General features: G+C 27.1%; 6 protein-coding genes across 9 annotated transcripts; 2 read left to right on the top strand and 4 right to left on the bottom strand.

The window, feature by feature from the left end:
- The first annotated feature begins 477 nt into the window (after positions 1 to 477).
- DCTN2-p50 (dynactin subunit 2) lies at positions 478 to 2,969 on the top strand. The gene is made up of 9 exons (XM_033349189.2): positions 478 to 708; positions 910 to 981; positions 1,063 to 1,196; positions 1,263 to 1,374; positions 1,475 to 1,626; positions 1,695 to 1,941; positions 2,041 to 2,217; positions 2,331 to 2,433; positions 2,511 to 2,969. The coding sequence occupies exons 1-9, from the start codon at positions 673 to 675 to the stop codon at positions 2,687 to 2,689; spliced, it is 1,212 nt and encodes a 403-aa protein (XP_033205080.1). The 5' UTR covers positions 478 to 672; the 3' UTR covers positions 2,690 to 2,969.
- A 69-nt stretch (positions 2,970 to 3,038) lies between these two features.
- Positions 3,039 to 4,290, bottom strand: RpL27 (ribosomal protein L27). The gene is made up of 4 exons (XM_033349195.2): positions 4,160 to 4,290; positions 3,462 to 3,693; positions 3,231 to 3,367; positions 3,039 to 3,118 (listed from the first exon to the last, which is right to left on the bottom strand). Exons 2-4 carry the CDS (start codon positions 3,678 to 3,680, stop codon positions 3,070 to 3,072), a joined length of 405 nt encoding a protein of 134 aa, XP_033205086.1. The 5' UTR covers positions 3,681 to 3,693; positions 4,160 to 4,290; the 3' UTR covers positions 3,039 to 3,069.
- Positions 4,291 to 4,354: 64 nt separating this feature from the next.
- Ntf-2 (nuclear transport factor-2) lies at positions 4,355 to 7,520 on the top strand. Of its 2 annotated transcripts, none has more exons than XM_033349197.2 (5): positions 4,355 to 4,859; positions 4,941 to 5,012; positions 5,207 to 5,305; positions 5,832 to 5,952; positions 7,184 to 7,520. In XM_033349197.2, exons 1-4 carry the CDS (start codon positions 4,752 to 4,754, stop codon positions 5,943 to 5,945), a joined length of 393 nt encoding a protein of 130 aa, XP_033205088.1. In that variant the 5' UTR covers positions 4,355 to 4,751; the 3' UTR covers positions 5,946 to 5,952; positions 7,184 to 7,520. The 2 variants fall into 2 exon arrangements, with proteins under 2 accessions (XP_033205088.1, XP_033205089.1); XM_033349198.2 differs by lacking the exon at positions 5,832 to 5,952 and having other exon boundaries at positions 4,362 to 4,630; positions 4,725 to 4,859.
- On the bottom strand, positions 7,496 to 10,242 carry Hpd (4-hydroxyphenylpyruvate dioxygenase). Its single transcript, XM_033349192.2, has 11 exons — positions 10,120 to 10,242; positions 9,866 to 9,892; positions 9,726 to 9,788; positions 9,382 to 9,486; positions 9,148 to 9,273; positions 9,000 to 9,089; positions 8,821 to 8,921; positions 8,665 to 8,742; positions 8,345 to 8,579; positions 8,030 to 8,269; positions 7,496 to 7,945 (listed from the first exon to the last, which is right to left on the bottom strand). Exons 1-11 carry the CDS (start codon positions 10,120 to 10,122, stop codon positions 7,871 to 7,873), a joined length of 1,143 nt encoding a protein of 380 aa, XP_033205083.1. The 5' UTR covers positions 10,123 to 10,242; the 3' UTR covers positions 7,496 to 7,870.
- A 1,259-nt stretch (positions 10,243 to 11,501) lies between these two features.
- Positions 11,502 to 18,901, bottom strand: HPS4 (Hermansky-Pudlak syndrome 4 protein). Of its 3 annotated transcripts, none has more exons than XM_033349186.2 (9): positions 18,392 to 18,901; positions 17,010 to 17,244; positions 16,475 to 16,705; positions 16,310 to 16,404; positions 16,171 to 16,240; positions 15,923 to 16,090; positions 14,526 to 15,860; positions 14,217 to 14,443; positions 11,502 to 13,910 (listed from the first exon to the last, which is right to left on the bottom strand). In XM_033349186.2, the coding sequence occupies exons 1-9, from the start codon at positions 18,505 to 18,507 to the stop codon at positions 13,736 to 13,738; spliced, it is 2,652 nt and encodes an 883-aa protein (XP_033205077.1). In that variant the 5' UTR covers positions 18,508 to 18,901; the 3' UTR covers positions 11,502 to 13,735. The 3 variants fall into 3 exon arrangements, with proteins under 3 accessions (XP_033205077.1, XP_033205078.1, XP_033205079.1); XM_033349187.2 differs by having other exon boundaries at positions 18,592 to 18,900; XM_033349188.2 differs by lacking the exon at positions 18,392 to 18,901 and adding an exon at positions 17,420 to 17,556.
- Positions 18,902 to 19,196: 295 nt separating this feature from the next.
- On the bottom strand, positions 19,197 to 21,506 carry LOC117165809 (4-aminobutyrate aminotransferase, mitochondrial). Its single transcript, XM_076628055.1, has 9 exons — positions 21,370 to 21,506; positions 21,162 to 21,277; positions 20,918 to 21,085; positions 20,762 to 20,848; positions 20,433 to 20,628; positions 20,199 to 20,371; positions 19,748 to 19,905; positions 19,401 to 19,669; positions 19,197 to 19,324 (listed from the first exon to the last, which is right to left on the bottom strand). Exons 1-9 carry the CDS (start codon positions 21,419 to 21,421, stop codon positions 19,197 to 19,199), a joined length of 1,347 nt encoding a protein of 448 aa, XP_076484170.1. The 5' UTR covers positions 21,422 to 21,506.
- Between the last annotated feature and the right edge of the window lie 1,083 nt (positions 21,507 to 22,589).

Genomic DNA, 22,589 nt, shown 5'->3' with positions numbered 1-22,589 from the left:
CTTTCTTGAATTAGTATCTTTGTATGATTTGGAAGAGCAAGCAATTAAAATATTTGTTGCTCGCAAATCATAACAGCCTCAGGAACAACTATATCAAAACACATATAAAAGATGAAATTTTATAAGATACCTAAAATATTATCCAAAAATTTTACATTTTTGGAAGACAATACATATGCGTTATACATAAACTTTAATTGTTTTATTGTAAATTACAAAACAATTATAACTTACACAAAACTGATTAGATATCAAATTAAAATGTGTATTTTTTGTATACCTTATATCTTTGAACAATACAAAAGTTATTTTAATCATATAAAATAATTACATTTACGTTTACAAGATTATAATTTTGTTATTATTAAAATAAAATATATTTTATTTTCAAAAATATGTATCACTTTTCTAAGTTTACCATTTTTTAATGTAGTACTGATACTTGCTGGAAGATATCGTGATAGTCGTACGAACGTGAAACATATGCTATATACAACCAGATGCAACCAAATGCTCAGTGACACTTCGTAATATATTCGGTTAAAATCTTAATGCTTTACACCAATATTTTACTAATTTTATTGATCACTACTAAACGAAAAAATTTCTTGTATTTTTGAAAATAATTTAGCTGAATAAAATTTACAGCATTTTAAAAATTAATTACGAAAAATGGCTGATCCTAAATATGCCGATTTACCTGGGATTGTAAGTACTTCATATTTTACGATAAAATTATGTCAATGTGATTTTGTTATTAAATATAATTCATTTTGAAATGAGAATATAATCTGAAATTGAGATAAGAAGATATAATCTGAAATGATATAATTTTGTATAATCTCGTCTATGTCTTATAATTTACATAAATGAACATTTAATATTTCAATGTTTTCATTGTATCTACAGGCATATGATCAAGTGGACGTTTATGAGACTACTGATTTACCAGAATCAGAACAATTTCAACTTTACCCCGAGGTACAGTATTTAAAATTGATTATAATATAATGTATTATGTAGTATACTGTATTTAGCAGTATGAATATTTCCTTTTTTTAGGATGAGACAGATTCTATAGAAAAATTACATACTAGTGCCACTGAAGCATTTATTAAATTTAAAAATAAACGTTTCCTCAGCAAGGAAGTTGACTTCTCCGATCGAATATCACTCAAACCAAGAACTGGCTATAAGTAAATATTTTGAGTAAGAAAATATAAGATGTAAGATATACGTTGAAGACATATAACAAATTTTAGATTTGGAGATTGGGAATTACCTGGAGAAGGAGAAAAAGAAACCCCTATTCAAAAGTACCAGCGCTTGCAATGTGAAATAAAAGAATTATATGAAGAAGTAAATGACTTGAAGGTATTAATTGTTCTATTATACATATTTGAAATTTCTTTTATGATGTACCATATTGTTCAAACCTTAAAAATGAATGAATATTTTACTGTTTCTTAAATAGGAAAAATCAAAAGAGGAAAAGGTGAAATCTGTTGCTGATATAATTTCTCAAGTACAACTCTTAGGAAAACAATTAGATTCCTTAAAATTAGAAGAATGTCTTGGGGCTGATCTTGTTGCAACTCTGTCAGATCCACAAGGCACAAGAATGAAGTAAGTTTATTTATATTATAATAAGGTGTTTAGAATGAAAATGTTTCTTTTGTTGATGAATATTTTAGACAACTGATATCACAAATAGAAGCATTCAAGCAGACTAGTATTCTTACTTCTGAAACTGATCCAAAGTCACAGAATGCAAAAGATGATAAAGCAACTGAACCTGGTGTACTTAAGTATCAGATGATGTATCTTCCAGAAAAAGCAAGAATGCAGGAAGCAGCAAGAATTGCATTACTTGAACAAAGGCTTTGCAATTTAGAAAGTGTAATTGGGACAACCAGTGATAAACTTTCCAAATTTTCACAGGTATGTAGCACAATAAATTCTTACATAATTATAATACTTATTGTTAGTCATATTTTTAGCGTGTTTCTAATAATAAGTAAATAATACATTTTTTTATAGAATCTCAAAGGTCAAGGAGTAATGGAAGCTCTTCAAGAATTAGGAGCAAAAGCTGCATTACTAGATACTTACCAATTAGATATAATTGAAAGCCGATTAGCCGCACTAATTCATAGAATGGATAATGTTGCACAAAAAAAGGCTGCATTAACATTAGATTCAGAACAAGAACAAAAAGTATTCTTTTTTTTAGAAATATTCAAATAACATGAATTTATTTACGAGAGTTCAACATTAGAAACTAGAAATAAGTGAATAACTATTTTATCTAAATCAAAGTTTGTTTTTAGATTTCGGAAATGTATGATATTATGAAACAAACGGAAACTATCTCACAAATTTTACCACAAACCGTAAATCGAATGTTGGCTTTAAATACTATTCACCAACAAGGTGTGTATTTAAATATATTTATAAAACTTTATAAATTTCTTTTTCCAAAAAATATATTTTTTCAATATTTTTTTTAGCTGCTACATTCAACAAATCTTTAACACGTTTAGAGGAATTACAATCACAAATAACTTCTGACTTGGAAAGTAACAAGTCTCTTTTAAAAGGAGTACAAGAGAGCTTTGCATCAAACTTAGAAATTATAAAGAGTAACATAGAATCATTAGATGAACGTATTAAAAAACTGAACGTGTAATTCATAAGAGCATCATTGAAATTTTCATTATAGATTATATCTCAACTTGTTTAATAGATATTTATTAAATTATATATTATTTACTAATATTTTCTAAATATATTTTTAATTTATTCATGATTTAGTACACCTTGTCATACATTGTTGTTAAAATATTTTTAATAATAGAACTTTAATTATTTTTAATTAAATAATACAAGTTAACTCTATTATTGTAGCAAAAAATTCATTAATGTATAAATATTACAAGTTAAAAATAAACTAGAATCGTGCTTTTCAAGTATATGTACAAAAAATTGCTTTTTTTATTCTGGAACAGGAAAAGAGATGGTAAATATTACACTTAAAATATTTGTAGATTTGTATTTATTTAAATTTAATTAGAATCGTAACTTTTGGAAGAACCATTTGTTTTTACCAGATTTGTACCTAAAAATAGATATTAATATCACTTGCCTATCTATAGTAAATAATTTTAAACGCAATCTCAAAACAGTTGCAAAATATAATATTAAGAAATAATAGATATAGATATACATACTTTTCTTCAAATTTAACACGTGTTTGGAATCGAATTTTCTTGCGCTTCATTGGGTCTTTAAGGTCTTTGGGTGTTACTTTATCCCAATGTAAATCTACAGTGTATCTCGTCGGCATCAAATGGTTATAATTAAGTACCTATCATTAATACATATATTTTGAAATAAAATTATATATATATATATATATATAAAACAAGGAAAATTATACAAACAACTAGTGACAAACTTACTTTCACAAATGGCTTAATTTTGGAACGTTTATGAATCTTTGCTTTGCCCATTCTTTTGTGTACTTTTCGTGGATATCGGTCAATACCTGCTACCATAGCATGTCCATATTGTTTTTCTGTAGTACCATCATCATAATTGCGCATGATGATAGCTTTCCTTCCTGCGTATCGGCCACTAAGGACCAATACAACTTTTCCTGATTTCATAATCTTCACCATCTTGAAGATATATCTATAGAAAAAGTTAAGAAAATTAATTTAGTAGTATCAAAATTAAGAAACGAATATTTTGTTACAAAACTCGTATATAATATTTTATTTTACGTTAATTATTAATTTTTTTAACGAGATTTTGTTAACGCCTAGACTACATTGGCAGTTGTAAACAGATATCACATAACCTCTTTTACATCACCAGTACTTAAAAAATTAACAAATAAATTTATATATAGAATGTTTCTTAAAACACAAAATTTAAATGATTAATCTAATTTTAATCTTAGTTTAACGAAAACAAACTTAAAAATGTTTGTTAACATACTCAAGAACTTATTAAAATTCTACAATCAAATAAATAATCACTATCCCAAAAATACCGGAATAAACGTTACTAAAAAGAATATTATATCTATAAACAAATTATTTTTCTATTTTCCGATGTTTTTGGATTAGTTTCTGCAATGACAAACATCACACACCTCACGACTTATCGTACCGGGAAAAAGGAAGTCTACCTAATTCTCAATTGGTTACCCGTCCGATATTTAAAATTCAACCTACAGATGTCGTATCATTAGACATCCGGCGATGTTTAATAATAACCAATCCTATGTCGTGGTTTGAATGACGTTTAACAAAATTATTTCTTGGCAGAAAATTTTCGTTCGGACCGGTTTTATCCACCACATCATTTAAAGATCATTATTTATTTCTTGCAATATATATCATATCATTTTCAGAAAAGCAACGGATTGATTTCGTATATTTTCAATCTGAACCACGAATCAGAAGCAACATTGTTTCTACAAAAACGAGTACAATCGTTGCCGAATATCTAAACTTTTCGAGAGTTCGAGAATAATCCCGATGATTTTCTCGATACATCGAAATGATTGGTCGGCATAAGTAGCTTCCTGCTCGCTTGTATCTTGCACGAGGGATGTTAATAGGTACTGTTTTACCCTTGTCGTAGAACTTTTTTTAAATACGATTTGTCGAAGGATTGAATCATTTAAAAAGACTGATATTGTTGATATCGTATAGTGAGTGTGAACACAATAAGTTAGCGTGATGGCATTGAACGCTCAATATGAAGTTATTGGAAAGGGTTTCGTACAACAGTATTATGCGATGTTTGACGACCCCGCACAAAGACCAAATTTAATAAATATGTATAATGTAAGCTTTAACTGTTTCTAATCACATTTATTTATTGTGACAATTTTTTCTCTATATACTTATTCGATGTTACGTTTACAGACCGAGTCATCTTTCATGACATTCGAGGGTTTGCAAATACAAGGTGCTATTAAAATCATGGAAAAATTAACTGTGAGTTTTTTTTTTTAAATGGGCTATATATGTCATATTTTATTACATATTTCATTATACTATACCTATCATTTTTTAATATAAGTATATTTTATATAGACTAGAAAATCATATAGTTCATAAAAAGATTATGAAATTAAAGAAAAATAAATTAATTTTTTTTGTTATGTTGATTAGTAATCTTTAATTTTCAGAGTTTAACATTTCAAAAAATAAATCGGATAATAACTGCCATTGATTCACAACCTATGTTTGATGGTGGAGTGCTTATTAATGTTTTAGGAAGGTTGCAGGTAAAGAAAATAACTTTTCATTATTATATGAGTATAATATGAATAAGCAGATAGGGAATTTGCATGTAAAAATATACACAATTATTCATATTTATATTTATATATATATATATATATATATATATACTATATATATAAATATATGCTATATATATGCTAATAGCAGAGATTATACATAAATGAAAGAATTTTATTTAATATGTGCAGAGATCTTATTCCAATTAGTTCAGTAATTTAACTTCTTCTATCATACACAATTTAATGCAGTTTCTAAACAAAGAGATATATTTGGCCCGATATTTTTTTTAAATTCATTGACGCATTTATATTTTTATTCGTCCATATATTGTATTTTATTGGCTGGACATGCTACACAAATGTGTACTGTACTGCCTTACATTTTTTGTGCTGCCATATGAAGATAGAGATTGAGCTATGACTAATGTCCAGCAACAATCTCTCTATATACCTCCGCAAAGAAGATGAAATAAGAAAATTCAGTCAGTGATTGTTGATGATTGGGCAGACTGATGAGGATCAGCCCCATGCATACATCCAGACATTTGTCCTGAAACCAATTGGCACCAGCTTTTACGTGCAGCATGACATCTTCAGACTTGCTCTGCACAACACGGTTTAGGCGTCAGGTATTGCTATTCCATTGATCTTCGTACCATGGTACAGGCAAGCCTGATACTAATTTTTGATGTCTAAAGCTGCTTCATGTATGTCAGTATGCTTTCTTATTATTAATTTTAATTCAATTATGTGTTATTTGCAATATTGCTTTGCTATTTGCTGTAATCAATAATTTGACAAAAATAATTTTTACACTTAACTAATATTAATATTTAACAATTTGGTAAATTTGAGAATTTAAAATAACTCTATAATAGTGAAAACATTTGCTACATCTTAATGTTTGTTATTATAATTATTTAAATTTACCAAAGTTTTATAATTTTATTAATTAACTATTTGCATGTACTATATAATTAATTATATTTTAAACTATGTAATAAGTATAAATAATTTGTTGCACCATCCGCATATTTCAATATTTTTGGAATAATACATTTGTAAAAATGCGTACAATGTATTATATGTATATGTAATAAGGGTGATGATAAAAAAAATTTAAATTGCTGAACTGACCGGAATAAAATATATTTTTTCTCTTTTGGTTAAAGTCTAATGACATGTTGTTTAATAATAGTTTATACTAATAATAATATAAGTTTATAACAATAACAATTATTATTATTAATTTGTCTTGTGTATCAATATAACAGTAGTTTAAATATTATATGAAATGATATATGAATATATGAAAATAAAAATAATTCAATTAAATTTAATTTTTGTATAGCTTACAATAATATATCATTATTTTTTAATGTTGTAATAATTATCAGATACTTTTAAATAGAAAAAATTCTATAGTATTTAATCTGTATAATAATCAAAATGTTATAATAATATAGTTGAAGATGCTATTTTTAGCTTAATCATGGGTCAAAAGTAATATAACCTTTTTCGCATAGAATTTGATTGTATGATGAGTTTGTCATTGTACTGTATACTTCTTTATTTTTATTACATTTCTAAAACATTTACATAGTTTTTGCATGGGATGCAATTAATAGGATTATTAGCTATGTTTAATAATAATTTATCTTTATTGATAGTAATTCAATTACATACCAATATATTTTTACACAATACAATTTTTATATATTAAGGTCTATTACGATTATGTAAAATATATTAGCAAGAAAAGAAAATTATGTATTTTATATATTCTTTTATTAGATTTATACATGTAGTAATGATATATATAGCTTAAGTGTATAATTATATATCTATAATTTGTTACAGGCAGATGAAGATCCACCACATGCCTTCTCACAGATTTTTGTGTTGAAGCCACTGGGGAATTCATTTTTTTGCCAGCATGATATCTTTCGTCTTGGCATTCATGATAGTGTATGAAGAGAAATGTCTGCAAGTTAATTACAGTTAATAGCAGACAGGTATCTGAGCCATGGACTCCCCAGAGATTAAAATAAGTGAGCTACTTTCTTCTTAATATCCTTTGTCATCACATATTATTCCATTCTTTCTAGATACTGCAGTTTTTATATGAAAAACATTTGCTTATATCTTGGCCACAAAAGAAAGAAAAGAGCATTAAAAATAAATACAGTTTAATAATTTTCTTGTTTTCCACTTTTTCTAAATACACCTATTGATTACATGTTAATGACATAATATCACAATATAATATAGCAGCATATAATATTTAATTTTAATGATTGATTATTACTTTTTAAATTGTATTGTTACATATTTTATTCCCTCATACTACGTGTATTTTTGTAAAACAAATATTGACCATTAAATACAATATCTGGAATTAATAACATAATGGTATTTTCTATTTTACAACTTGCAGTATAAAAAAATTTTAATGTAATGAAGATGAAAAGCATGATTTTAAAAAAACAAGCTGCTATATATAATTGTATTTTATCTTAGTTGACATAAGTATTAAAAATATGAATTTTACAAATTGCCACGTTTAGCTTGCTCCATTTCAATAGCTTGAAATAGCGCTTGGAAGTTTCCAGCTCCAAATCCCTACAACAGAAGTAATTTTTATAATTTTATTAGTTTCAGTTTTAAAAGATTTATGGTAGGTTTAATGATCATTATAATACCCACATTGTGATTATGCCTTTGAATGATTTCTATAAAGAGAGTTGGACGATCTTGCATATTTTTAGTAAATATTTGTAAAAGATATCCATTTTCATCATAATCGATTAAAATTTTTAATTTTTGAAGTATATTGACATCTTCTAAAATTTGTACACCACTGGTTTTCAGACGGTTTCTTAACATATCATAGTAAGTGTCTGGAACATCTAGGAACTCTAGCCCTCTAGTTTGCAGATTTTGTATCTGTGAAATAATGTAAATTCTTATTTTTAAAATTTTATTTAAATTTCGAAAAGCTATGTCAAATGTGTAATTTACAGCTGTAATTATGTTGTTTGTATTAAGAGCAATATGTTGCACTCCTGCTCCCCCATAATATTCAACATATTCTTGGATTTGAGAACGCTTTTTGCCAGGTGCAGGTTCATTAATAGGCATTTTCACTGTTTCTTCCCAATTCGTCATGACAATGGAACGCAGAGCTGAATATTCTGTGTGTAATTGAGAATCGTCTACTGACCAGAATCGATGAAATTGCAAACATCGCTCATACCTACAATAAAACAAATTTTATATAGAAAACACAATCGCGTGTACAGACTTCTCTAATTTCTTAAATATTTTATCAGTTTGTATACCATTTTGCAACAGGTTCCATTTGTTTGTCAGATTGATTGCCAACAATATGGTCAACAAAATTCAATCCTACTTTTGGTCTAAGTAACAAAAACAAAATTATTAAAAACTTAATAATATTATTTGAAGAATAATTTGATTGAATTTAAGTTACATACAAAGTCTTTAAAAATGGGTCTTCTGATAGCTTTTGAAACCCTGGCAAAAAGAATCCGTTATACTTGGATCTGTCTATTAGCGTATGATATGTATCTCCGTACTAGTAAATAAGAGAATAATTATGTTTTATTGAAATACTGTTGTTAGTTCATTATTTTCTTTCTTTGTATGTACTTACGGTACTTATGGTAGCAAATTTTACAATACCATATTCATCATTTTCTTCCCATATGTCTTTTACTATTATGGCACCTCTTTCTCTTGCGATCTAAAAAATAATAATCCTTTCATTCATATATTCGCAGGAAGTTATAATATTAACATACTTTTACAATGATGTCTATGTCCTCAACATTAAAAGCAATATCACGAACACCATCTCCGTGTCGGGAAAGATGGTTTGCCATTTCTTCATCATCAGGTTCATAAGCTGATTCAAATACAAAAATAATCTATAAATAAAAACAGTATTTTTATTTTTTTACTAATATAAGATATTAGACAGATATAAGATGTTACTTTATAAAAATATGAACAATAAACATTTGTTTAGTATTTACCTGATTTTGTTTAACGACGTGTGATGCTACGCGCCTGGAACAAGTCTCTAAACCACGATAAGCCAAAGGTTCAAAACCCAATCTAGTGCAGTAATAACTGGCTGCCTAAAGTAACAAATGTGTTTAAATATAAATTCATAATAGGTGGGTGGCTTATTTCAATTTTGTTTCCGTGTGAAAATATAAAAGAAATCACAAATATCGAAAAACGAGAAAATGTTTTAAAGTATTAACAAATATGAATCCTGAATATTTGCTTATATCATGAAATTCATGATTTCATCTATTATTTAATGAAACTATCTGGTTTTTTTAGTAGATATGTACTATTTTGTTCTAATTACCTGTTTTGCATTTCCAACCCAGAATTTGAGGTGATCGAAGCACAAGAATTTTCCTCCTAAAGGCTAAAAACGAAGAATTACATGTTAAATATATGGTATAATTATATTTTCAATTAAAGTATTTGTGTTACTATAATTACCTTGTGACCTTTATCTGTATATGTAGTCTGAAAAAAATGAAATTAAAAATTTTATATTATCGATTTATCTGAAAATCAGAGAACATTAAAAGTTTTATTTTATTTAAATTACGAACGATTATATTAGGACTGAAAACTAACATTTATACAAATTAAAATGTCCTTAATTAAATAGTATTAATACTACTACGGTACTGTAATAATAAATTTTTTTATAGTAGAACTTAGCTAAAAACAGATTATAAATTTCATACCATTTTGAATACTTGCGGAAAGTTAGAACGAGCTAGTTAATGATTTCTTTTTCGTGGTTTGTAATCGGAAACATCTTGCTTAAATATAAGCGCGTGAAAATCAGTAATGCTATATCCTGATCGCTGATTGGTTGATCAGGGAGGCTTGTTTGTGTCGCATTCTTTTAAAAACTGTGAGTCGTAAATCTAACGTATAATACTAATAGCAGGTTTTTCAGGATTATTTACAATCACCTAATATTTTATTCATCGGTTTGTCTGTGGAACTATTATCTTTAAGGTCATTTTTTTAAATAATATTTTTTAACGTATGTACTGAAGAAATTTTGTTTATTGTCGATTTTCAATTATATTGATTAGTTTATTTATTTAAAATCCACATTAATATCCTCCGTGATATCTTTTAAAATATTTAAGATATATTGAAATGCTAATTTTCAAAATTTTTATTACAATGTGTTTGAAAATATAAAATTGTAAAGTATTCTAACATTTAAAAATTTCTTGTACACTTTATTAATTGCAATTAATAACAAAAATGTATTTGTAAATATTGTTCCAGTAAATATTCTTGTTTTTCACGCCTATTTTGTATTTGTATAGCAAACGCGAAAATAAAATACAATTATGTTTATTGAAAAAATATTATACATCTTTTTAGTATTTAAACAAGTTAAACAAATTAATCATTTTTTAATTATGCTTACAAATCAAAGTCAACTTTGTCGTACATGTTTGAATGATTAAAAAGAGTAAACATTAGCTTACTTACTAAAGTAAAGCAATAGTATATATATAGTATAATATATTTGTTAATATTATATATATGTCGTTGTATAAAAATAACTATTTTTCTGAAAACTATTTCACCACAAACAGGAAGAGTTCAAAGTATTTCATTCGTATAAAACTTTCCATTTGCGAAGGCTCGCCGTTCTATATGACGAAACGTGATCGTGTGTCAACACTTAGATTCTGGTTTTAGAGGCGCGTCCTGTTTAATGTAAATTACCTGTTTAATGTAAATAATGATCAGAAACGTGCGTAGCGCGTGATACAAACATATTAATGAACCGGCAGAGCTAGGAGGATCGCCTCGACTCGTTCTTCTCTACTATATCGAGGTCGACAAAAGGCAGCAGAACGATTTCAAGACACATGATAGATATCTGCATATAAATATAGAAAAAAGGGTGATTTCTATTTCTTTAAAATGTTCTTCTTCTTCTTTTTTTTTATTATATCAATTATAAAAAAAACTACTTTTTTCTTTGAAAATATTTAGGAATGAAAAATGAAACATATATTATTTGAAGTATAATATTTATAATAATTTTATTTTATATCAAAATAAAAATTTAAAAAATGATTAAGTTCAAGTATTGCATATTTCAATTATAAGTTTTATTCAATTAAAGTATATTCCATGGATGACATTACAGTGTTTTGTTGTTCATGTTCTACTGCATGTATGTCTTATATTATTTGTGAATTAATATCTGCGATTATACTTTGATATGACTAGTTTGAATTGGAACTAGTTTAAATAAGAGGGACAAAGTGTTTCATAACTTAAAATCAATTTAAAGTATACATACTGTTAGTAAGGAATAATTTGAAATATTCATAGCTCCCCGCAATACACAATAATTGACTAGATTAGATTATTATATATTTAAAGATATTATTATAATTATATTTAGAAGATTATTATAATTACAATATGAGACATATCAACATATGTAATAAAATTTAAATACTGCATATTATTATAAACAATATAAAATATGGACTTTACGTAATAATTAGAAATCGTTTATTACGTCAAAGTATCTAAAACGTTTAGAAGAATCATAATTCATTTTAGGTTGTATCTTCATATACAAAGATACTTAAGATAAAATTTATATTCATCTTAGAAATTACAACTATAGTTATAACAGAAGAATACATAAACTACTAAACGTATTAATAAAAAAATTATTTTTTCGGGAAGAATTTACTTTTCAGATTAAAATTAAAATATTTAACAAATACCATTAAAAAATATATATAATGTGATTGCTAGACGTTGATGTTTAGTTATTATTAAGTTTTTATAACGCATTTTATGATTTTCAGGAATTACATTAATATTATTTATAACATTCTTTTTTGTTAACATATTGACCTCTTATGTTATACATTATTTTTTTAATAATATTATTAGTTTAATCTACTTATACTAATAAATTTAAAAATTACATTATTATTTATAAATCATGTAAACAGATTACATATCAGACGCTTCATACATATATTTATATACAAAGAACTAATTATATGTTTATAATACATACAATATAAATTCATTTATACAAAACGGAATTGTTAAGAGGTCAAGCAGTAAACAACAATTAATTGCCTTATGCTTAAACGCAATAAAAATCTTTACTCATAATAACACGATTGTAAATAGACAAATAAATTAATACTTAATATCACTTAATTTGGACATAGCATTACAATACTAGAATGATTTTGTTTTATTTAAGACATTAAAAGCTTGGACTTGAAAAAACTGTTGCATCATGCTATTAAACTGTATTACAATTTTAAATATTTTAAAAGAATATTTATGTACCTGTTATGAATATTTATTCATTATTTATCTAATTGTTGAAACCATACATGATAAAAATTATTATTTAGATATAATATATATTTCTACTACATTTATGTTTATGATACAAAACTTTTAAATGTAATTGCAAATTTTATTGCGTAACATCATTCATATTTAATAAGATAAAAAAATGTAATAAAGATATACAATATCTGAAGTTCACGTTACTTTTTATACTATTATGAAAAAACCAATTGTTCAGTGTGAATTTATTATCGAAGAATTTCTTTTAATAAAACATTTAATATTTCGTATTAAAATATATCATTTATGATCGCGAAAATAGTAACGTTTCAATACCGGTTTTGTTATGTATGGTCGGTACATGTGAGTGATATAAAAATTCCTTGATTACCGCCAATTCTTAAATTATTAGACTCAATAGTATGATCTTTATTACAAAAATATATGTAGAAAATTTGGTAATATTTTTTTCTATGAATATGTAGTATTTTTTATCGTAAAAATGTTCTTGGTCGATTAAATTAATGGAATGTTTAATTATCCTTTTATTTGGAAAGAGATATGAAAATTTGAACTCATTGTTTCTTACTCAAAATATGGACGTTTTAAATAAATATAATACTAAAAGTATACATACACGCATTAACATATATACGTGATGTTTATATATGGTTATTTGAAAATCGTTGCTATGGTAATAAGAGTTCAACTACTGTTACATGCTAACTACTAAATGAAGAATTGCATTCCCATTTTTAATGCCCTTGTATTACCATATAACAAGGTAAAGAGAATGCTTCTATTTAATATTATTAAAAACATCAGGAAAATGTATGTACTACTATTTGGAGATAAAATATGTACAGAATGTTATATATCATTATTAATTTGGCATGCCAGGAAATATAAAAAAAAGAACAAAACATTAAATAAAACAATTCAATCCTAAATGAGATTGTGATGGAAGCATTTGTAGATAATTATTATTTATAGCAATACAATCCCATGATCTCTTTCCAGTCTACGTTTTGCTTTAAGAGACACAATTCCCATTAAATCTGCAGGAGTTGGAAGTCCTCCAGAGGTATTTGGAGCCACTGCTTGTTGATAAAATACCTCTACGTTTCCACACTGGTTACCATAAACAACGGTATCCTCCGTTCTAGTTAATTAATAAAATATACTCATTTTTTTACTATATTTCATGAAAAATTACCATGTTTAGTGCTTCATAATGTATAAATATATAAGTTAGTACTTATATATTACTATTATATAATAGTTTAGTGCTTCGTAATATATAAAACAAAACATACTCTAAATGTATAATACAATTCATTTTCTTGAAAATTTTTGGTAGTAGTATTATTTTAACCGAGCAAAAAGATATAAATAGGTCTACTGAAGCAAGCAGACATATGCAAAATTGCACTAAATGAATCAAATTACCTAATGCTTAAATAATTACCTGACAATAATATCTGTGAGATTGCTGGTATATGTGAACCTATCATGAAGGCAAGAAACAATATCCAATTCAGTGACACCCCAGAGTCCAGAACGATTTATTGTGTCCCATTGAGGATCAATACTTAATATACTATATAATTCCTTATTTTCATTTGAAGGTAGAGGCTCTAAACATTGTTGTAGTCTAGCTTCAAGTTTTCCTAACGTATTCACGCAAGTTTGCCACTATAACATGTATTACTATAATATATATTATCAAAAAATTAAATTTCAATATATTGGATATTAGACAATAAAATATACTTACGAGAGAGTGTATAAGATCAGGATTATTAGCAGTTCCATTTTCCATTAATAGTACTAGCACCATATTGTGATGTCCACAGAGAAATAGTTCTGTTTTCTCAAAAGAAACTTCATCTTTGGAAGTAGTTACCCAATCTTCTTCCAATTCATCTTCACCGTCACTGCCAGTTTCCTTATTAACTGCTTCCAGTTTTTGCTTAATTATTTGATTCGTTGCTGCTGAAAAGCCCGATAAATCACGAAATTCGCTAGGAGTTGTTTCTCTACTACAAAAACCGCTAGTTCTCTCATCAGCAAGTAAACTGAGTTTAGACATAAGAGGCGTTAATTGTAGACCATCCAACTTTTTCTTTTGAAGAAATTCATACACGTTACCGCATTCCGATGCTGATTTTCGTCTATCATCATTATCAGTGATATTGAGTGGTTTCAAAGGAAGACTCATTGATCTGCGATAAGTTTCTTGTTTCACTTTACTATCTATTTTTATGTCACGAGAATTACTTGATTTTTCTAAATTATCACTGATCATGGTATCACAGCTATTTGTTACATTTTTCATGTTACAATCATTAGCTAAACTTGTTAAAAAGTCGTTACGATTAATTGTATTATTTCGATCATCCTTAAGTTCTTCGTAATGCGAAGATATATATTGATTATATAAAGACTGAGATACTGGTAATCCATCACATCGAAATATAGGATAATATGGGTCAGTAATTGTATGAAACTGCCTTTTATGTAAAGATTGCTTTTGAGGAGAAGTTTCGGGAGATATATTTTGTTTTAATTGTGGCAACCCTAATCCATATGTTCTTACTGATATTCGATTGGAGTACAAATTGGACGATCCTAAATCATGCATACTTAAGCTTCTCTTATTAAATTCTTTTCGTTTAACTAGTTTTTCTTTTGGCGTAACGTTTCTTAATTTATTTAAACGTTTATATCTAAGTGCTTCCTTAACAACATCTGGAATATCATCTACATTTGTTTTTATTTCTTTCTTTTCTTCTTCTGCTTCATTATTTGTATCTTCGTTTGTGTTACATATTAACATAGCATTACCATGTAATACTCTATTAATATCTTTTAATGGTGTAGAGCAAACGCTAGGAGTTAAAGGATTTACACACTTAGGACGGTCTGTTTTACTTTCCTGTTTACGTTTCACTGGAGAACTGTAAGCTGTAAGTGGTACGGAGGGTACATAGTGACTATTATCGTTGTACTGTAATGAATCTAATTCTCCTTCTTCAGGTACAGTAAAAATGCGAGAAGTATCACGTTTCATTCCGGACAAAGGGAGTTCCTTACTGTTCTTGGACATGTTCTAAGAATATAATAGTTTCATCATTAAATAATTGTTATAATTCATTGTCAAAAACTACTAACCTTTCTTTGAAATATCTTTTTTGTCACAGAATCTAAATAAGAACTATAATATCGTTCATTATTTGCTTCTTGTATAAGTTTCGTAAACTGTTTTTGCTCTATATATACTCGCAATAACTGTACTCCAACAGGTAGATGAAATTCTGTCGATATTCTCTCTGCAGGAGCCTAAAAAATTGTATTAAAAGAAACAATATCGTATATTATGTAAATATTACATACTATTAATATATTTTAATTGAATATACCTTTATTCTATATGGATCAGTTATAACAATTTGTTTGGTCAACTCAGCACTTAACTGAGTTGCAACTACCCTAAAATATTAATACTTTTAGTTTTTAAAATGAAAGAACAATTTATTTGTCACTGCTCTAGAAACTTACTTATTATTATAGAAGAGTGCACCACCTATTATACCACTGATTTCTTGATAATATTGTAAAACTTGAATTGCTTCTAAAAATATGTTACTAGCACTCTAAAACAACATATATTAATTTATATTATATCCACAATAAATAATTAAATATATTAAAAAGGAACCATACCTTTGGAAGTTTAATGATAGGAATATTGGAGAAAAGATTGGCACTATATTGAAGTATTGGCAAATATGTTTCAAACATTTGATAAAGCTTCTCTGTGAACTTATTTCTGTCATTATTAAATGATTCCAGTATCTTATTCAAATCATAATGAAAAAATTTTAGCAATGATTCTAATGTATTTGCACGCCTTTCTAGAATCCAGTCATGAATATTCCTATCAGTTCCAACTGCCTGTAAAGTAGTAAACAATGAAATTTATGTGGCAAATATTAATTCATACTAAGTATGACACATTAAGCAATGAGAAAAATATTATGTTTCATTCATTGAGACTACACTGATAATTGTAACTGCTTTAATAGATAACTACTACTATCAAATTATGCCATACATACAATGATTTTCATATTTTGCATTATATTAATTCTGAAGTCATGTAGTCAAATTCTCTTATATTTTCAATTATTTTTATAAGTAAATAAATTATTATTAATTATACCTATATAAAGAAAAAATATAATAACGATACACTTACAAGTATGTACTGTCCAAATTTCTTTAATACAAATTTTCCTCCTTGTAATGTGATTGATTTTGGATTGGAAAACGAAGTTGAAAGAAATTGATTAACAGCCATTAATTGCCCTGCTAGAGCTAATCTTTGCGTAAGAGATACCCATGCAGGATGAAAATACATAACTGCCTCTGCAGGATCATCATCTTCTTTACAACACCTTACAGTGTCATAAACAAATACTATCATCATCTCTCTAAAAAAAAAAGTCAGAATTAACATAATTTGATACATATATATTATATTAACTTATATAATATGTTGATAGTATGTATATAGTATGTATATAGTTATGTAATACTATATATGATTTGTAAATTCATATTGAACACGAACAAAGTGATTTCTCCTTTATAAATGAAGTAGCTTACCCTGGAGTAATTGATAAAACTGTTCTATATATAACTGTGAAAACCTATCAACTTTCATTTTTATAAAATTATAGACATAATATTAATGTCTATAACTTGCTCTGATTCTGATACACGAATGAGTCTGTGAAGTAAATAATTGTGAACAGAGAATTACTGATTAGTTGCACCACTAACCGATAACAAAATAAAGGAGATAAGATTACAATTTAGAACATATCTTTTAAAAGCATTGTTATATATAACACTACGTTTTGTATAAGAACTCATTGCATCATTATGATTCAGTAATTTTTTAAAAACTCAACATGTTTTTCCAGTTTTTATGATGCTAGTAGTTGTATGAAATTACTGAATTAATTAGTTAGCAATGAAAACATTTTCAACTCTGATTAATCTAATAGCTTTAGATAAACTGTTGAAGATAGAATAAAACACAAAATGAAGGAGGAAAATTTTATTTTGACAAAATTTTTAATTTTGAAAATAATTTATTTATATCTATGTAAATTATCTACATTAACTAAAAGTATATAAAATTAATAACATTAATAAGATATATTTTATTATGAAATAATATGAGAAGGCATAATTATAACGTAATAAAGTCTGAAACCTTACTCTGAAAAAAGAAAATGTTTCCTTATACATCATGTAAATTACCCTAACAAGTACAAGTGAAAATATAGTTTATAATTTATATAGTAATTACTCATACTTTTATACTATGGAAAGAATAAAACAGAAAAGCTATAAATACATATAAACTAATTACTTATAGCAACATATACATACACATATACATACACAAATATATACATAATTTTTCAAGAAGTACGAAATAAAGGAAATATATTACTTTAGAACCAATAATGTAAACTAATACATATTCATAACTTAGCAACATAAAAGTATTATGTGAATAAAAAAATTAAATACGAAAATATTTTGACTATTAATCCATAAACTCACACCAACTTGAAGTCAGCATTCTGTTTAACAAAAATTAAAGATTTAAAAAGGGACATGCCGCCAAGAAATAAACCGATGAAATAAGTGTAATAGTAATACAGTTTGCAGCGTGGCATAGTAAACAGAGCATTATCATTGAATTAGTGATGCACTTTTTACGCTGCTATAATTAGATAAAGTGTTACGCAATATCTTCGTACTTTGCCATGGTGACTGTTTACGCTTCAACGTGCCGGGGCTAAGGACTTCAGTTGCGATGTTGCGATTATCAGTTGTAAGTTGTAACGTCCTTGTAAAATCCTTTCTTCTTCGTTTACTTTTTTTTACTCACAATGACAAACTTAATGTCTTGTTTTTCGTTCTATACTTATGGTCGTTCAAGATGCTACTAGGCGTCGCGAAAAATGCACTTCGATAGAAATGCACTTTCCCGTTATGTAATGTAAAATCTGAGCCATAATAATCTTGATTTCCAATCACGCTGAATGGAGCCGCTCCTTTACCGCCATACTGATATCGATCTCCTTTATATGTACACAGACAATATGTATATTCTTGGTCCTTGATCGGTAACTGGAACTATGTGACTACTAGCCGCGATGTTTGAATATCATTTGAATTTAGATTTGAATGTAATGGCAGCAGGTGCGCTCTGTTATTATTATTACTATCGTATAATATACTTCATAATTAGTTGTTATATACATACATATAATAATGTTATAGAACGTATATTTTTGTATTAAAGTATATATTTAACAAGTGTATAATACAATAAATAATTAAAATATAATTTACAAATACATCAGCACTCTGCAAGTTCTTGCAAGCAATCGCGCAGAATTTCTAAAAAGATATCGGCATGATATTCTCCGAATATTAGACATGGTCTTAATCGAATTGATTTTGTTCCACAGTCGCCCACTTGTATACCTAATATTTGTAAATTTACTATACGGAAGCAGAATATAAAAATTGTCAAATGAATATATTAAATTTTTGATATTACCTTTATTACGTAAAAGATGCATTAATTTCTGTTTCATATCCCTACATCTCGTATCAAAGGCAATGATAAAGCCTCTACCTCGTACGGAACTTATAATATCCGAAAATTCATGTTGTAAGGTGTTTAGTTGACAAAGCAAATAATTGCCGACATAACATACATGAGTTAATAAGTCTTCTGCTTCAATGGTTTGTAATACTGCCTCTAACAGTAAAATTTGGATTGGATCTCCCATCCATGCATTAAAAACTCTATATGGTTGCTTGGGCCTAAATAGATAGTATGAAAAATATTTATAATGATACAATATTCTATTCAAACACTATTATGTTTAATAAATATGTTACATGTATTCGGGAGAATGATAAAATCCACTAGCTTGCATTTTGTAACTAAATGTAACAATATCAGGAGGAATGTTTAATTCAAAATATTCATGTGCCCATATTCTTCCTGTTGCACCACCTCCTGTTTGTATTTCATCCAATATGAAAGGAATAGATCTCTGAAAAATTTATTGTGTTATGTTTCTCAATATTTGTATCTTATAAAAATCTAAACAGAGCATATTAAATATTTACTCTTTTGCACATGTCTTGTAATTGTAAAAAAAAGTCTGGGGAAGCGTGTCTATCTCCTCCTTCACATTGTATTGCTTCAACTAGGATACCAGCAACTGGCATATTCTTTTCATATCGTTCTATTAAATCCTCTACCTTTTATATTTTGATGTAGATTTTATCAATCTTTAGCAACAAAATTAATTTAAAATTTATATCATAGTACTATCAAATCTACTTGTTCCAAGCACCGAGCATCTTCCTCTTTATTTTCTTTTTCATGCTGATCCAATGGATATAAATACTGTGGATAGGGTGCAATTGGCCATTGAAGAGAAGGTATATCAATTTTCATTATGTACTTATAATGCGTTAATGCCAGTGCACCAAATGTTCTACCATGAAATCCTCCTAATTTTATAAATTTCATCAATTTGTAGTGTTGGTATATTACAGCACTATGTTAAGGTACCTTCAAAGGAAAGGATAGACAATTCAGGACAACCAGGTGGTTTATTAAAAGGTGCACTTTCCTTTTCTTCCTCTGTAAAATCTTTGCCACGTCGATGTCTTTCTGCATATTTTATGAATGCCATTTGTATAGCATGCTCAATTGAACAAGCACCACACATGGCTGTAAAAATGCATGGTAACCCTTTTGGAGCTACCTGATGTATGTGTGAAATAATATTATATTTAACAAATTCATTGTTATTTATTATTATTTACTATCCAATGTTATTTTTATTCTTATTGATAAAATAAACGTAGTTACAAATTCGATAAGTAAAAATATCTAACACATGGTTGAAGCAATGTATCCTGTATTTTACACGGCCACTCTAAACCAGGGAATAATCCTATTGCAGGTCTGTTTGCTATTACTCGCTAAAAATTTATTATGTTGACACCTTTAAGCTTATTTTAGTGAATATAATTATTTTCAATTATATTTACTTGATTTCCTCCACAAGATAATGCACCAAGGATTGACCTATGATTATATCCAAGAGCAAGGGTAGATAATTGCATAAACATATCTAAAAAAACATTTCCATCAATATCTGCTAAGTAATTTCCAACAGATCTTTGGTAGTCTCCAAAATATTGAATGGAGCCTACTTGCTGCAATATTTTAAAATTGTTTATATGAATGTGTCAATCTTCAATAAAATTTGAATTTTGTGATAATAATATAAACCTGAATTTTAGAAAGTTCATTGAGAAGTGCTTCTGACCTTGGTCCAGGAATTTCAGTAAGTGTATATGGTTTTGCAGGTTCTCCAGGTAATGGTGCTTTTGGCATATGATGAAGTTCTACACATTATTTACCAAGTGTAGTATGTTAAAATTTTAATAATATAATTTCATTTCTCTATTAACCAGCAATATAGTTGTTTTGTACTTACGACGAGGTTTCGGACTCTTTTGAACAGAATACACAATACTTTTGCACAACATTTTATAAGAAATTTCCGTATTTATTAAATAATGTCACTAATATAGAGAATTTATGAAATTCTACTATATGTATGTACATGTATTCTTAACTCATATTAAATAAAAACTTGAGAGAATGTTTAAAAAATGATAAAAGATGTGTAATATATGCATTCACATAAATGACACATTTTTACTTTTGTTTCAAACCATAACAGAAGAATGTAAATAGCTATTAATATAGGTCCTGTGTAATATTATTTGAACTTTGAAGTATTTAAGTTTACACTTAATAGTAATACAAATGATGTTAATACTAGAGTAATTCGAAATTATTTATAACATTATTTCTTTATACAAAAATCATTGTTTCTTGCAAATAAAATTAAAAATTAATTACTAAACGGTATTAATGTGCTTTTTTAAAGTTTCATGAAGCCACTGTCATACAGTAGTTTATTATTTTTTAAGCAATACAAATTAAAAAATGTAAATTAACATACTATGCTTTCCTCTAACTTATATTTATAGTGCAATAAAAACAACAAAGTTTATGATTAAAATTAGTACAAATATATTTATTATAAACTAGTAGTATTAGATTTAGATGAATATAGTTATGTAATCACACTTTGTTGCTTTTGTTCTTAATAGAAATAAACACCTCGTTACATGATTAATAAGCGGGCAAAGTGAAATAGAGCAGCACAGAATGTACGTGGCTGCAAATTCTTCACCCAGTTTTTACATTTCAGTAGCATGCCAAAAACTTACACGACTAATATATAATATATGTCTTGAAGTATTTCTACAATTTTTTACAGAAAAATCCTTTACTCCAGTATGTCGTCAAGTATCGCTCTTATGTAAGGAAAGAATACTCGATAGAATGATCGTAATCTGATCAAGTTTGTTTTAACATATTCAAATTTCAAGAGTATTCAACGATTTTATAGGTGCACGTGCATCTCGTAGAAGATATGGGGAGATTAACTTTTTGAGATACAATCTGATTCTTCCGTTTGTCTCCGAAGATCAATAAAGCTAGTACGGAGCATTACATATTTCCAAATGCGTATATTCCGCTCGCATTAATATATAATGTGAATACTTATTAATACTTATTAATTTTTATTTATAAGTCTCTATGAGTCAAATAATATTCTGAGGCAAAGCGGAAGAATATTAA

Source organism: Bombus vancouverensis, chromosome 3 (genome assembly GCF_051014615.1).
Source record: "Bombus vancouverensis nearcticus chromosome 3, iyBomVanc1_principal, whole genome shotgun sequence".
In the NCBI taxonomy this organism is placed as follows: Eukaryota; Metazoa; Arthropoda; class Insecta; order Hymenoptera; family Apidae; genus Bombus; species Bombus vancouverensis.
This window is presented reverse-complemented; position numbering and strand designations above follow the sequence as displayed.